Source organism: Paramormyrops kingsleyae, chromosome 9, assembly GCF_048594095.1.
Source record: "Paramormyrops kingsleyae isolate MSU_618 chromosome 9, PKINGS_0.4, whole genome shotgun sequence".
Taxonomy (NCBI): Eukaryota; Metazoa; Chordata; class Actinopteri; order Osteoglossiformes; family Mormyridae; genus Paramormyrops; species Paramormyrops kingsleyae.
Window position 1 is genome coordinate 9965993 of NC_132805.1, and position 17530 is coordinate 9983522.

General features: G+C 39.2%; 2 protein-coding genes across 3 annotated transcripts in view; one reads left to right on the forward strand and one right to left on the reverse strand.

Annotated features, from left to right (window-relative positions):
- The window catches only part of eaf1 (ELL associated factor 1), a 44028-nt gene that overhangs the window by 14758 nt on the left and 11740 nt on the right, over positions 1-17530 (reverse strand). The window lies entirely within an intron of this gene.
- On the forward strand, positions 11118-14654 carry LOC140592604 (uncharacterized). 2 transcript variants are annotated; one of them, XM_072716284.1, is made up of 9 exons: positions 11118-11303; positions 12633-12700; positions 12804-12881; positions 13094-13171; positions 13309-13407; positions 13497-13544; positions 13709-13792; positions 13978-14092; positions 14383-14654. In XM_072716284.1, the coding sequence occupies exons 1-9, from the start codon at positions 11183-11185 to the stop codon at positions 14541-14543; spliced, it is 852 nt and encodes a 283-aa protein (XP_072572385.1). In that variant the 5' UTR covers positions 11118-11182; the 3' UTR covers positions 14544-14654. The 2 variants fall into 2 exon arrangements, with proteins under 2 accessions (XP_072572385.1, XP_072572387.1); XM_072716286.1 differs by lacking the exon at positions 12804-12881 and having other exon boundaries at positions 11119-11303.

Below are 17530 nucleotides of genomic sequence, written 5' to 3' on the forward strand. Positions count from 1 at the left end.
GAATATTCTGTTTCAGACCTTCAGCATCAGAATAAAACATTCGGTAATATTGATGAACTCGTGGAGGCTATGAAGAATCATAAGGTACAGTTATACTCTGATTTATCAGTTGTTAAAAATATTATGGCTTGCTGAAGGAAAAATAGATCAAAATACTAATTTAAATGACTTTGGGCTATGTGTGAAGATCGGGGATGAAGACAATAGACGGCAGATGAGTTGGGACTTCAGCCGATTGCTCAACGGCCCAGTCGCTGAAGTCAGAGTAAGAACCACCACACATACACTGCTCCTTTCTGATTGGTTAAAATAAGTAGCGATGTTTATTGGAATATCGTCAGTCTTGACATAACGTGATGCCAAGAATTAGTTACCTAATTCTAAAGCTAAATGATTGGACACTGAATATTCTGTTTCAGACCTTCAGCATCAGAATAAAACATTCGGTAATATTGATGAACTCGTGGAGGCTATGAAGAATCATAAGGTACAGTTATACTCTGATTTATCAGTTGTTAAAAATATTATGGCTTGCTGAAGGAAAAATAGATCAAAATACTAATTTAAATGACTTTGGGCTATGTGTGAAGATCGGGGATGAAGACAATAGACGGCAGATGAGTTGGGACTTCAGCCGATTGCTCAACGGCCCAGTCGCTGAAGTCAGAGTAAGAACCACCACACATACACTGCTCCTTTCTGATTGGTTAAAATAAGTAGCGATGTTTATTGGAATATCGTCAGTCTTGACATAACGTGATGCCAAGAATTAGTTACCTAATTCTAAAGCTAAATGATTGGACACTGAATATTCTGTTTCAGACCTTCAGCATCAGAATAAAACATTCGGTAATATTGATGAACTCGTGGAGGCTATGAAGAATCATAAGGTACAGTTATACTCTGATTTATCAGTTGTTAAAAATATTATGGCTTGCTGAAGGAAAAATAGATCAAAATACTAATTTAAATGACTTTGGGCTATGTGTGAAGATCGGGGATGAAGACAATAGACGGCAGATGAGTTGGGACTTCAGCCGATTGCTCAACGGCCCAGTCGCTGAAGTCAGAGTAAGAACCACCACACATACACTGCTCCTTTCTGATTGGTTAAAATAAGTAGCGATGTTTATTGGAATATCGTCAGTCTTGACATAACGTGATGCCAAGAATTAGTTACCTAATTCTAAAGCTAAATGATTGGACACTGAATATTCTGTTTCAGACCTTCAGCATCAGAATAAAACATTCGGTAATATTGATGAACTCGTGGAGGCTATGAAGAATCATAAGGTACAGTTATACTCTGATTTATCAGTTGTTAAAAATATTATGGCTTGCTGAAGGAAAAATAGATCAAAATACTAATTTAAATGACTTTGGGCTATGTGTGAAGATCGGGGATGAAGACAATAGACGGCAGATGAGTTGGGACTTCAGCCGATTGCTCAACGGCCCAGTCGCTGAAGTCAGAGTAAGAACCACCACACATACACTGCTCCTTTCTGATTGGTTAAAATAAGTAGCGATGTTTATTGGAATATCGTCAGTCTTGACATAACGTGATGCCAAGAATTAGTTACCTAATTCTAAAGCTAAATGATTGGACACTGAATATTCTGTTTCAGACCTTCAGCATCAGAATAAAACATTCGGTAATATTGATGAACTCGTGGAGGCTATGAAGAATCATAAGGTACAGTTATACTCTGATTTATCAGTTGTTAAAAATATTATGGCTTGCTGAAGGAAAAATAGATCAAAATACTAATTTAAATGACTTTGGGCTATGTGTGAAGATCGGGGATGAAGACAATAGACGGCAGATGAGTTGGGACTTCAGCCGATTGCTCAACGGCCCAGTCGCTGAAGTCAGAGTAAGAACCACCACACATACACTGCTCCTTTCTGATTGGTTAAAATAAGTAGCGATGTTTATTGGAATATCGTCAGTCTTGACATAACGTGATGCCAAGAATTAGTTACCTAATTCTAAAGCTAAATGATTGGACACTGAATATTCTGTTTCAGACCTTCAGCATCAGAATAAAACATTCGGTAATATTGATGAACTCGTGGAGGCTATGAAGAATCATAAGGTACAGTTATACTCTGATTTATCAGTTGTTAAAAATATTATGGCTTGCTGAAGGAAAAATAGATCAAAATACTAATTTAAATGACTTTGGGCTATGTGTGAAGATCGGGGATGAAGACAATAGACGGCAGATGAGTTGGGACTTCAGCCGATTGCTCAACGGCCCAGTCGCTGAAGTCAGAGTAAGAACCACCACACATACACTGCTCCTTTCTGATTGGTTAAAATAAGTAGCGATGTTTATTGGAATATCGTCAGTCTTGACATAACGTGATGCCAAGAATTAGTTACCTAATTCTAAAGCTAAATGATTGGACACTGAATATTCTGTTTCAGACCTTCAGCATCAGAATAAAACATTCGGTAATATTGATGAACTCGTGGAGGCTATGAAGAATCATAAGGTACAGTTATACTCTGATTTATCAGTTGTTAAAAATATTATGGCTTGCTGAAGGAAAAATAGATCAAAATACTAATTTAAATGACTTTGGGCTATGTGTGAAGATCGGGGATGAAGACAATAGACGGCAGATGAGTTGGGACTTCAGCCGATTGCTCAACGGCCCAGTCGCTGAAGTCAGAGTAAGAACCACCACACATACACTGCTCCTTTCTGATTGGTTAAAATAAGTAGCGATGTTTATTGGAATATCGTCAGTCTTGACATAACGTGATGCCAAGAATTAGTTACCTAATTCTAAAGCTAAATGATTGGACACTGAATATTCTGTTTCAGACCTTCAGCATCAGAATAAAACATTCGGTAATATTGATGAACTCGTGGAGGCTATGAAGAATCATAAGGTACAGTTATACTCTGATTTATCAGTTGTTAAAAATATTATGGCTTGCTGAAGGAAAAATAGATCAAAATACTAATTTAAATGACTTTGGGCTATGTGTGAAGATCGGGGATGAAGACAATAGACGGCAGATGAGTTGGGACTTCAGCCGATTGCTCAACGGCCCAGTCGCTGAAGTCAGAGTAAGAACCACCACACATACACTGCTCCTTTCTGATTGGTTAAAATAAGTAGCGATGTTTATTGGAATATCGTCAGTCTTGACATAACGTGATGCCAAGAATTAGTTACCTAATTCTAAAGCTAAATGATTGGACACTGAATATTCTGTTTCAGACCTTCAGCATCAGAATAAAACATTCGGTAATATTGATGAACTCGTGGAGGCTATGAAGAATCATAAGGTACAGTTATACTCTGATTTATCAGTTGTTAAAAATATTATGGCTTGCTGAAGGAAAAATAGATCAAAATACTAATTTAAATGACTTTGGGCTATGTGTGAAGATCGGGGATGAAGACAATAGACGGCAGATGAGTTGGGACTTCAGCCGATTGCTCAACGGCCCAGTCGCTGAAGTCAGAGTAAGAACCACCACACATACACTGCTCCTTTCTGATTGGTTAAAATAAGTAGCGATGTTTATTGGAATATCGTCAGTCTTGACATAACGTGATGCCAAGAATTAGTTACCTAATTCTAAAGCTAAATGATTGGACACTGAATATTCTGTTTCAGACCTTCAGCATCAGAATAAAACATTCGGTAATATTGATGAACTCGTGGAGGCTATGAAGAATCATAAGGTACAGTTATACTCTGATTTATCAGTTGTTAAAAATATTATGGCTTGCTGAAGGAAAAATAGATCAAAATACTAATTTAAATGACTTTGGGCTATGTGTGAAGATCGGGGATGAAGACAATAGACGGCAGATGAGTTGGGACTTCAGCCGATTGCTCAACGGCCCAGTCGCTGAAGTCAGAGTAAGAACCACCACACATACACTGCTCCTTTCTGATTGGTTAAAATAAGTAGCGATGTTTATTGGAATATCGTCAGTCTTGACATAACGTGATGCCAAGAATTAGTTACCTAATTCTAAAGCTAAATGATTGGACACTGAATATTCTGTTTCAGACCTTCAGCATCAGAATAAAACATTCGGTAATATTGATGAACTCGTGGAGGCTATGAAGAATCATAAGGTACAGTTATACTCTGATTTATCAGTTGTTAAAAATATTATGGCTTGCTGAAGGAAAAATAGATCAAAATACTAATTTAAATGACTTTGGGCTATGTGTGAAGATCGGGGATGAAGACAATAGACGGCAGATGAGTTGGGACTTCAGCCGATTGCTCAACGGCCCAGTCGCTGAAGTCAGAGTAAGAACCACCACACATACACTGCTCCTTTCTGATTGGTTAAAATAAGTAGCGATGTTTATTGGAATATCGTCAGTCTTGACATAACGTGATGCCAAGAATTAGTTACCTAATTCTAAAGCTAAATGATTGGACACTGAATATTCTGTTTCAGACCTTCAGCATCAGAATAAAACATTCGGTAATATTGATGAACTCGTGGAGGCTATGAAGAATCATAAGGTACAGTTATACTCTGATTTATCAGTTGTTAAAAACATTATGGCTTGCTGAAGGAAAAATAGATCAAAATACTAATTTAAATGACTTTGGGCTATGTGTGAAGATCGGGGATGAAGACAATAGACGGCAGATGAGTTGGGACTTCAGCCGATTGCTCAACGGCCCAGTCGCTGAAGTCAGAGTAAGAACCACCACACATACACTGCTCCTTTCTGATTGGTTAAAATAAGTAGCGATGTTTATTGGAATATCGTCAGTCTTGACATAACGTGATGCCAAGAATTAGTTACCTAATTCTAAAGCTAAATGATTGGACACTGAATATTCTGTTTCAGACCTTCAGCATCAGAATAAAACATTCGGTAATATTGATGAACTCGTGGAGGCTATGAAGAATCATAAGGTACAGTTATACTCTGATTTATCAGTTGTTAAAAACATTATGGCTTGCTGAAGGAAAAATAGATCAAAATACTAATTTAAATGACTTTGGGCTATGTGTGAAGATCGGGGATGAAGACAATAGACGGCAGATGAGTTGGGACTTCAGCCGATTGCTCAACGGCCCAGTCGCTGAAGTCAGAGTAAGAACCACCACACATACACTGCTCCTTTCTGATTGGTTAAAATAAGTAGCGATGTTTATTGGAATATCGTCAGTCTTGACATAACGTGATGCCAAGAATTAGTTACCGTTGGATTCCTTTTGTTCAGTATTACTATTGCAATTTTTTATTTACCTATGGGAATGCAAACTTATAGTCCTTCATTGACTTTGCTTGCTTCTGTCTTGCAGTGCCGGTCTGGAGAATGCCAGCCTGCCGCGAGGGTCACAACCTTCCGCAGCACTGAGTGCCACACCTGTGATATGATGGTTTGTTTGCTGGTTTTTTAAAATGAAAAACACACTACACTGACCAAAACCTGAGATATGTCTGCAATTGGGTTATATTGCGGCTGTGCTATTTTGCATCAGATTTATTTACTGGAAAATATACTGTGTCTTTCTAGGTCACCAAAGCCACGCTGGTGCACTGGACCAGCATCTCTAACAGGGAAGTGTCTCTCTGGGTGATGAACACCAGGGAGACAACCGAGCTGAGTCCTGAGGTGAGTGTTTTCTCCACTGTACTCTTTGATTCAGGTATAAAAATGATCACGTCTGTTCACTTGGGACATCGATCTTTTTTGTTCTGAAGGGCATTTCCCTGTATACAGAGACAGCACAGGAGGTGACAGGTGTCAAGGTAAGAATTCAGTGCTGCTCAGGTAGCCATGATCGGTTCAGATTGTTCACATTTGTTATGTTCATACCAGTTTTGGCAGCCCTCAGCATTTCATAATTTTTCCTTTCTGTGCATTGGTTAAGCTTGTGAGATTAATTATAAATCCTGTTCTTCTCCTTCTGCAGCTGGTAGATGGAAAAGTGCAGCAGTATGCATCTTACTGCATTGTGGATGCTACTGCTAGGTCTACAAGATTCAACGATCGTGTGGTAAGTAGTCACTTTTGTCCCGTTTCATTATCCTGCGTGACACATCTATTGCATCATTCTGAACAGCTCAAACAATGATGCTAAAGGCCTCGGTGAATGACGGCATAAGACGTCATACGATTCAGCAGGATGACCGTCTCTTTCACCTGCGGTATTAATGGCTCTCAATGTTACCTTTTAAACAGCAAATCAATTCTTGCACTTGATTTTCCGGCATATCCCTGGGGCCGCATACATCACTGTCTACGATTGAGTGGGATTATGAAAAGACAGACGTGCAACCAAGACAGGACTGTGAAGGTAAAATGTTTTGTGTGTGTCCAGTACGTCCGACATTCTGAGTGACCCAGTCAGCTAAGCCTTTAACATTGTGCAAGAGGCCATAGTGATTACATGAGTAGTGTAGGGTTACTACAATGCGTGTTGCAGTGAGTGCCAGTGACTTCTGCCTGATGACTGTTATTGTTGTTTGTCAGTCATTAAATTATATGGGAATCTATAGTTTATGGTGAATGCAGATTAAATTATTGGAAGAAACTGGGGAGAATAAACCAGAACTCTAACACAGAAGCCTGTTGCAGGGCCAGCCACGTTGTGCTTGGATGGAGCTCCTTCCCCACTTCCACCAGTGGAAGGTGAATGTATGAGCTCTACGGCAAATAATCACGTCAACTGGCCGTGGATCTCCAGACTCCGTCAAGCCCTTCACAAATTAGTGCCCAGCTGTCTGACCACTCGCTAGACATTGTAATCCCTTGTGTGGACACTATGTGTGTAAATATTTTTATATTTGTATATATTCCAATATCTGTGCTCCCCCCAAAAAATAAAATGAAATTGTTTTTATAAAAAATTATGTAACACAGAATCATTCTTTTTAGTATTTAATTATGAGCCTGTACAACGTCATATTTGTAACTTAAAAACTATGGTAAAGGTAGCTTTATTCCAGCTGTAATACAGATGTGGACAAATTTGTTGGTACCCTTCCGCAAAAGACAAAAAAAACACAACTATATCTGAAATAAATCGCACAGACAAAAAAGATGATACCCTTAATTTAATATTTTGTGGCACCACCTTTTGCAGCAATCACTGCCAACAAGCGATCTCTGTACTTCACAATGAGACGTCTGCATTTGCCAACAGGTAGTTTGGCCCACTCTTCCTGAGCAAACTGCTCAAGCTGTCTCAAGCTTGAAGGGTGGTGTCTCCTCACTGCAATTTCAGATTTTCAGATAATTCCATAGATGTTCAATAGGATTAAGATCTGGGCTCATTGAGAGCCATTTAAGAATAGTCCAATTTTTTTCTCAGCCATTCTTGCGGACTTTTAGCTGTATGTTTTGGGTCATTATCCTGTTGGAGGACCCATGACCTGCAACTGAGGCTGAGCTTTCTGACACTGGGCAGTATGTTTCGCTCCAGGATGCCTTGGTAGTCTTGAGACTTCATTGTGTCCTGCGCAGACTCAAGGTTCTCTAAGCAAAACAGCCCCAAAATAAAACTGAGCCATGAATCACAGTAAGTATGGTGTCCTCTTCTTTAAAAGCTTCATTTTTCCTTCTGTAAACATAGAGCTGATGTGATTGGCCAGAAAGCTCCAGTTTTGTCTCATCAGTCCAAAGGACATTCTCCCAGGAACTTTTGGGCTTGTCAACATACATTTTGGCAAATTCCACTATGGCTTTTTTTGTTTTTCTGTCAATAGTGGAGCCCTCCTGGGTCTTCTTCGATGGAGCCCATTACTGTTCAAACTGCGATGGAGGGTGTGATCAGAAAGTGATGCACCTTGACCATGGAGCTCAGCGTGAATGGCTTTGGATGGTTTCCTTGGCTCTTTTCTACCATCCACACTATCCTTCTGATCAACCTGGGGTTGCATTTCCTCTTGCGTCCACATCCTGGGAGTTTGGCTACAGTCCCATGATCGTTATACTTTTTAGTAACATTGGAAACTGTGGTCACAGAAAGAGGAAGCTGCTTGGAGATGGTCTTATAGCCTTCTCCTTATAACATGTTTATCTATAATCCTCTTTCTGAGCTCCTCAGACAGCTCTCTCCTTTGCTTTCTCTGGTCCATGTTCAGTGTGGTGCACACAATGATACCAAACAACACAGCAGCATGATCTTTCCCTTTAAATAGGCTGAATGGCAGATGAAAAGCTTGAAGGCACCTATTATACTAATTAAGGTTAAACACTTAGTTTGAAGCATGACTATAATGCAAGGATAAATAGTCTTTTTAGGGGTACCAACAGATCTGTCCATACTATTTTAGCATATCTTTGAAAAATAAACAAATTTCTTTTCACAATATTATGGTTTACTCTGTGACATACAAAAGGCATGCAGGTATACATTAGACAATTGCTTTTAATTGAATCACTTTTCAGGAGAAATGAAGCATGCTTCAATAAGCTGTAAGGGTACCAACAAATTTGTTCACATTTGAATCTTTCAATGTTTTTAATATATTTCAGTGTTTGTATGTGTGCACTTCACATTTAATAGCCTAGCTGTCCTGCTTAAAGTTACTGGTAGTAAATGGACAGAATTATGAATCAAATATTTGAGGAAGATGGTGGCGCAAGAGGTAGTGCTATCGTGCGGCAACCAGAGGATTACAGGTTCGAGCCCTGATTCCTCCTGAACCCATCAAAGTGTCCTTGAGCAAGACACTGAACCCCAAATTGCTCCCGGTGTGCAGGTTGGTGCCTTGCATGGCAGCCTCCGCCACTGGTGTATGGATGGGTGAATGTGAGGCATGTATTGTAAAGTGCTTTGAGTACTTGTAGGAGTAGGAAAGCGCTATATAAATGCAGTCCATTTACTAAATAATTTATACAAATTATTAATGAATACATATAAAATACATAATATTGAAGTTACATGATGTACATTGTGCCCCATAGTTTAATGCTTAAAGCACACTTTACAGGACATGTCCAGATCATTTAGGTTAATCCTTGCCGTCACATTGCAGCAAATGGCGAGTGGGCAAGTGTCGTTGGAACGCAAAACGATTGCGAGGGAACACAAAAGTATTTAAAAAAATAACAAGTGATAGCCCTAGTGCAACTGCCCCCAGTTTGGGCCTACCTCACTATTAAAACTTTCTTTTGGTATTTGTGTGTGATTTGGGTGTTTATACAAAGCTGCGTGGGAGTGTCTTAGCAGTTACCCACGGTCATCCGTGGTCCTAAGATATTAAATGGAAAATTCCAGAAATAATTTGTGTATTAAATTGCATGCTGTTCTGAGTAGCGTGATGAAATCTCATGCCATCTCACACGGAACCTGAATCACCGCTTCAACCAGCGCATCCACGTTGTACATGGTACCGCTGTTTAGTCACTTAGTGGCGTCTCGATTATCAGGTCGACTGTCCTGGTATCACATGTGACCACATTCACTTTTATTACACTATATTGTCATAATTATTCCATTTTATTATTAGTCTTTATTGTTAATCTCTTATTGTGCCTAATTTATAAATTAAACTTTCATAGTTACATGGTGTGCATTGACCCCCATAGTTTAGTGCTTAAAACACACTTAACTGGACAAGTCTGTATCCTTTAGGTTTGTACTTGTTGGTCAAGTAATTCTATCTTTTGTACTTAAATGGTCACAATACAGTTATAATTAGTAACGGAAAAGTATTGCGAATCTTGTTCATCCCAATTTTGCGGGATACCCCAAAAGTCTATCTTAACTTCCCACATGGAAAGAACCTATATGAGGATATATGCGCATATATGAAACCTATATGCAGTACATATGCATATATATGATAATATATATGCTGCATATATGCGTATATATGCCACATATAGGCAAAATTGAGGTGCATATATGTGCATATACAGGCCATATACTGTAGGTCTCCTGTATTGCTTCTTTATATCCACATATAAGCCCTATATGTACATACAAGATATGTCTCCTATATAGCTCATGGCAGGATCTGGTCATTTTAGCTCATATCTCACTTTGGCAACTGTCATACATGATGCCTAGCTCATATTTTCTATTATCAAGGCAATAACTAAGAACTAACTAAAAAAAAAAAAATGCAAAAAACTTATGTGCGAACACGTGAAATTGGTATCACATGTAATTGGCATGTTATGGAATTTAACTATGGCAAATAAGTGAGAGGAGATGGAAAGCTATGATGTCTACACGTTTTCCTGAAACATTTACAAGGTCAATTCTTTCTTGTATGAAAATAGTGGAAAAGAAGGAAATGTATAACAAAATGGTTTGTCGTTTTTTTTATTTTGTCAATCAAGTCTTTTTTCCAATTTCAAGTCACTTCCAGATTCACATCCCACACGGAAATAACCTGAAGCAAACAAATAAAATTAATAACAATTAATTCATGCATAACCCCCCACTGAAAGACCATTGACAAGGGATATATGGTAGCGCAGAAGGTAGTGATATCATTCGGCAACTGGAGGGTTGCAGGTTCAAGCCCTGGTTCCTCCTGACCCCATCGAAGTGTCCTTGAGCAAGATACTGAACCCCAAATTGCTCCCGGTGTTCAGGTTGGCGCCTTGCATGGCAAGCCTCCACCCCTGGTGTGTGTGAGTGAATGTGAGGCATAAATTGTAAAGCGCTTTGAGTACTCGTAAGAGTAGAAAAGCACTATATAAATGCAGTCCATTTAACCTATATAAACATATAGGTTTTTAATATATGTGACATATATAAGATTGGCCGATTTCCTATACTATATGTAAATATATGTAGAAAATTGGCCATTTTCCTATATTATATGTACATATATGTAGAAAATTGGCCGTTTTCCTATATTATATGTACATATTTGTACAAATAATATAGGAAAACGGCCAATTTTATATATGTGACATATATTAAAAACCTATATCAAAACCTATATTAAAACATATATGTTTATATAGGTTATTTCCGTGTGGGTTTACTTATTTCCCTCTAAGGCTCTGTGAAATTCACCACGCAAAAATGTTTTTATTTGTCTATTTGTTTATCGCATCATTTAAATGTGTAAAAGTCAAATCGCGTCCGACGTTCTAGATTCTATAAACGAATACGTCAGTGACAGCGCAGCCGAGAACTATTTAATCACGAGCGCAGCAAAGAAATCGTCATTTCGTCGCTGACAGCAGTCGAGACAGAGATGGAGATCCTAAAAGTTTTCAACAGTGGAAAATCAGAAAAATTGCTCTGCGCAGCCGGACTGGCCGTCGCCGCGGTGTATCTAACCCGGAGGCTATGGGAATGGGCACAGCCGGAAGAAGGTAGTAGGATAATTATCGTCTAAATGGATAATTTACATGACTACGGAGCCCTTTAGGTGTCACAGTAGAAAAAAAATATTATTTCGTTCCCTCGAATTACTAAATCCTACCCTCGAATTACTAAATCCTACCCTCGAATTAGTAAATCGTACCTTCGAATTATGTATTGCTACCCTATTGATCATTCATGGACACAGGGTCATGGAGCGTTTCCATTTAATGCATTCCGGTGTCCCAAGAAATAACAAATATATGTACAGGCTCATATGTCCTGGTTTTAACAGCCTGCCCATCTTACAAACTGATATTATACAGCAAGCATAATTCAGTTGGCACAGAGTCAAACCAGCAATTGCACAAAAGTAAAGCAACACCTTTATGCTTCAGACAGTGGTCAATCGCAAAATGCAATGGCTTTGTAAAACAAAACAATAATGCACTATTTACTGTTTATGCACTATTAAATACACAGTTTTGTCCAGTGTATTATGCAGTGTATTAAATGCACTGAGATGTTGACTGGAGCATCAGAAATGTTTAATATACATATAATTACATTTTACACATGTGGAGAGACCTGTTATATATGCATATGTGTTTATTTGTGGAAACATTTTTCCTTCTGTCTGATCCCTGTGTAGTAATGAGACAAAGCAGGCATTTAACAAATGAAGACAGGAATTATGTGTGGACATGCTACACAAGTGTCCCTGTTGTACGCATTTAGCCCCAGTATTTGTCGAGAATATCCGTCGATTGATCAATTTATACAAATTCGAAAGGTTTCAGTTTATCATAGGAGTCTAAGTGCCATACAAAGTTGGGACCATATGACGAATATGCCCTCTGGTTAAGGCGTCTCGTAATTCGAGGGTACGATTTACTAAATCGAGGCTAGGATTTACTAATTCGAGGGTACGAGTTACTAAATCGAGGTAACAAAAAAATATATTTTTTTCTCCATATTTGTCCATTTCACATCTTGATACAAACTATATTTTCATTTAAATAAGTATGTGCTAACATTCAAAGTAATGAGAATGTGTTCTAATTACATATACTGTATGTGTATTAACGTATCACATATGCATATATGCCATAGCTTTACAGATACGTTAGTTATAAATTTCAGGCAAAACATGTGCATACAACTGGGTACCATTCTCTTCAGTTCCATTAAATCCACTGTATACCCCATGTGGTCCCAACACATTAGTTCCAAAGCACTGTTATAAAAAGTTAGCAAGAGCATCATAAACTGACTTGACAGTTAATGTCATTCAGCAATATTAAAAGCTAAATGACTGGACACTGAATATTCTATTTCAGACCCTCAGCATCAGAAAAAAACAGAGGGTAATATTGATGAACTCGTGGAGGCCATGAGGAATCATAAGGTACAGTTATACTCTGATTTATCAGTTGTTAAAAATATTATGGCTTGCTGAAGGAAAAATAGATCAAAATACTAATTTAAATGACTTTGGGCTATGTGTGAAGATCGGGGATGAAGACAATAGACGGCAGATGAGTTGGGACTTCAGCCGACTGCTCAACGGCCCAGTCGCTGAAGTCAGAGTAAGAACCACCACACATGCACTGCTCCTTTCTGATTGGTTAAAATAAGTAGCGATGTTTATTGGAATATCGTCAGTCTTGACATAACGTGATGCCAAGAATTAGTTACCGTTGGATTCCTTTTGTTCAGTATTACTATTGCAATTTTTTATTTACCTATGGGAATGCAAACTTATAGTCCTTCATTGACTTTGCTTGCTTCTGTCTTGCAGTGCCGGTCTGGAGAATGCCAGCCTGCCGAGAGGGTCACAACCTTCCGCAGCACTGAGTGCCACACCTGTGATATGATGGTTTGTTTGCTGGTTTTTTAAAATTAAAAACACACTACACTGACCAAAACCTGAGATATGTCTGCAGTTGGGTTATATTGCGGCTGTGCTATTTTGCATCAGATTTATTTACTGGAAAATATACTGTGTCTTCCTAGGTCACCAAAGCCACGCTGGTGCACTGGACCAGCATCTCTAACAGGGAAGTGTCTCTCTGGGTGATGAACACCAGGGAGACAACCGAGCTGAGTCCTGAGGTGAGTGTTTTCTCCACTGTACTCTTTGATTCAGGTATAAAAATGATCACGTCTGTTCACTTGGGACATCGATCTTTTTTGTTCTGAAGGGCATTTCCCTGTATACAGAGACAGCACAGGAGGTGACAGGTGTCAAGGTAAGAGTTCAGTGCTGCTCAGGTAGCCATGATCGGTTCAGATTGTTCACATTTGTTATGTTCATACCAGTTTTGGCAGCCCTCAGCATTTCATAATTTTTCCTTTCTGTGCATTGGTTAAGCTTGTGAGATTAATTATAAATCCTGTTCTTCTCCTTCTGCAGCTGGTAGATGGAAAAGTGCAGCAGTATGCATCTTACTGCATTGTGGATGCTACTGCTAGGTCTACAAGATTCAACGATCGTGTGGTAAGTAGTCACTTTTGTCCCGTTTCATTATCCTGCGTGACACATCTATTGCATCATTCTGAACAGCTCAAACGATGATGCTAAAGGCCTCGGTGAATGACGGCATAAGACGTCATACGATTCAGCAGGATGACCGTCTCTTTCACCTGCGGTATTAATGGCTCTCAATGTTACCTTTTAAACAGCAAATCAATTCTTGCACTCGATTTTCCGGCATATCCCTGGGGCCGCATACATCACTCTCAACGGTAGAGTGGGATTACGAAAATACAGACGTGCAACCAAGACAGGACTGTGAAGGTAACATGTTTTGTGTGTGTCCAGTATGTCCATCAATACCGACATTCTGAGTGACCCAGTCAGCTAAGCCTTTAACATTGTGCAAGAGGCCATAGTGATTACATGAGTAGTGTAGGGTTACTACAATGCGTGTTGCAGTGAGTGCCAGTGACTTCTGCCTGATGACTGTTATTGTTGTTTGTCAGTCATTAAATTATATGGGAATCTATAGTTTATGGTGAATGCAGATTAAATTATTGGAAGAAACTGGGGAGAATAAACCAGAACTCTAACACAGAAGCCTGTTGCAGGGCCAGCCACATTGTGCTTGGATGGAGCTCCTTCCCCACTTCCACCAGTGGAAGGTGCATGTATGAGCTCAACGGCAAGGAATCACGTCAACTGGCCGTGGATCTCCAGACTCCGTCAAGCCCTTCGCAAATTAGTGCCCAGCTGTCTGACCACTCGCTAGACATTGTAATCCCTTGTGTGGACACTATGTGTGTAAATATTTTTATATTTGTATATATTCCAATATCTGTGCTCCCCCCCAAAAATAAAATGAAATTGGTTTTATAAAAAATTATGTAACACAGAATCATTCTTTTTAGTATTTAATTATGAGCCTGTACAACGTCATATTTGTAACTTAAAAACTATGGTAAAGGTAGCTTTATTCCAGCTGTAATACAGATGTGGACAAATTTGTTGGTACCCTTCCGCAAAAGACAAAAAAAAACACAACTATATCTGAAATAAATGGCACAGACAAAAAAGATGGTACCCTTAATTTAATATTTTGTGGCACCACCTTTTGCAGCAATCACTGCCAACAAGCGATCTCTGTACTTCACAATGAGACGTCTGCATTTTCCAACAGGTAGTTTGGCCCACTCTTCCTGAGCAAACTGCTCAAGCTGTCTCAAGCTTGAAGGGTGGTGTCTCCTCACTGCAATTTCAGATTTTCAGATAATTCCATAGATGTTCAATAGGATTAAGATCTGGGCTCATTGAGAGCCATTTAAGAATAGTCCAATTTTTTTCTCAGCCATTCTTGAGGGCTTTTAGCTGTATGTTTTGGGTCATTATCCTGTTGGAGGACCCATGACCTGCAACTGAGGCTGAGCTTTCTGACACTGGGCAGTATGTTTCGCTCCAGGATGCCTTGGTAGTCTTGAGACTTCATTGTGTCCTGCGCAGACTCAAGGTTCTCTAAGCAAAACAGCCCCAAAATAAAACTGAGCCATGAATCACAGTAAGTATGGTGTCCTCTTCTTTAAAAGCTTCATTTTTCCTTCTGTAAACATAGAGCTGATGTGATTGGCCAGAAAGCTCCAGTTTTGTCTCATCAGTCCAAAGGACATTCTCCCAAGAACTTTTGGGCTTGTCAACATACATTTTGGCAAATTCCACTATGGCTTTTTTTGTTTTTCTGTCAATAGTGGAGCCCTCCTGGGTCTTCTTCGATGGAGCCCATTACTGTTCAAACTGCGATGGAGGGTGTGATCAGAAAGTGATGCACCTTGACCATGGAGCTCAGCGTGAATGGCTTTGGATGGTTTCCTTGGCTCTTTTCTACCATCCACACTATCCTTTTGATCAACCTGGGGTTGCATTTCCTCTTGCGTCCACATCCTGGGAGTTTGGCTACAGTCCCATGATCGTTATACTTTTTAGTAACATTGGAAAATGTGGTCACAGAAATAGGAAGCTGCTTGGAGATGGTCTTATAGCCTTCACCTTATAACATGTTTATCTATAATCCTCTTTCTGAGCTCCTCAGACAGCTCTCTCCTTTGCTTTCTCTGGTCCATGTTCAGTGTGGTGCACACAATGATACCAAACAACACAGCAGCATGATCTTTCCCTATAAATAGGCTGAATGGCAGATGAAAAGCTTGAAGGCACCTATTATACTAATTAAGGTTAAACACTTAGTTCGAAGCATGACTATAATGCAAGGATAAATAGTCTTTTTAGGGGTACCAACAGATCTGTCCATACTATTTTAGCATATCTTTGAAAAATAAACAAATTTCTTTTCACAATATTACGGTTTACTCTGTGACATACAAAAGGCATGCAGGTATACATTAGACAATTGCTTTTAATTGAATCACTTTTCAGGAGAAATGAAGCATGCTTCAATAAGCTGTAAGGGTACCAACAAATTTGTTCACATTTGAATCTTTCAATGTTTTTAATATATTTCAGTGTTTGTATGTGTGCACTTCACATTTAATAGCCTAGCTGTCCTGCTTAAAGTTACTGGTAGTAAATGGACAGAATTATGAATTAAATATTTGAGGAAGATGGTGGCGCAAGAGGTAGTGCTATCGTGCGGCAAACAGAGGATTACAGGTTCGAGCCCTGATTCCTCCTGAACCCATCAAAGTGTCCTTGAGCAAGACACTGAACCCCAAATTGCTCCCGGTGTGCAGGTTGGTGCCTTGCATGGCAGCCTCCGCCACTGGTGTATGGATGGGTGAATGTGAGGCATGTATTGTAAAGTGCTTTGAGTACTTGTAGGAGTAGAAAAGCGCTATATAAATGCAGTCCATTTACTAAATAATTTATACAAATTATTAATGAATAGATATAAAATACATAATATTGAAGTTACATGATGCACATTGTGCCCCATGGTTTAATGCTTAAAGCACACTTTACAGGACATGTCCAGATCATTTAGGTTTATCCTTGCCGTCACATTGCAGCAAATGGCAAGTGGGCAAGTGTCGTTGGAACGCAAAACGATTGCGAGGGAACACAAAAGTATTTAAAAAAATAACAAGTGATAGCCCTAGTGCAACTGCCCCCAGTTTGGGCCTACCTCACTATTAAAACTTTCTTTTGGTATTTGTGTGTGATTTGGGTGTTTATACAAAGCTGCGTGGGAGTGTCTTGCCATCATGTATGTGATATGATTAATATTCTAATATCTACAGCTAAAAAAATCTACAGTGGACCCCCTTCATCCGCAGTTTGGCTTTCTACGTTAGCAGTTACCCACGGTCATCCGCGCTCCTAAGATATTAAATGGAAAATTCCAGAAATAATTTGTGTATTAAATTGCATGCTGTTCTGAGTAGCGTGATGAAATCTCATGCCATCTCACACGGAACCTGAATCACCGCTTCAACCAGCGCATCCACGTTGTACATGGTACCGCTGTTTAGTCACTTAGTGGCGTCTCGATTATCAGGTCGACTGTCCTGGTATCACATGTGACCACATTCACTTTTATTACACTATATTGTCATAATTATTCCATTTTATTATTAGTCTTTATTGTTAATCTCTTATTGTGCCTAATTTATAAATTAAACTTTCATAGTTACATGGTGTGCATTGACCCCCATAGTTTAGTGCTTAAAACACACTTAACTGGACAAGTCTGTATCCTTTAGGTTTGTACTTGTTGGTCAAGTAATTCTATCTTTTGTACTTAAATGGTCA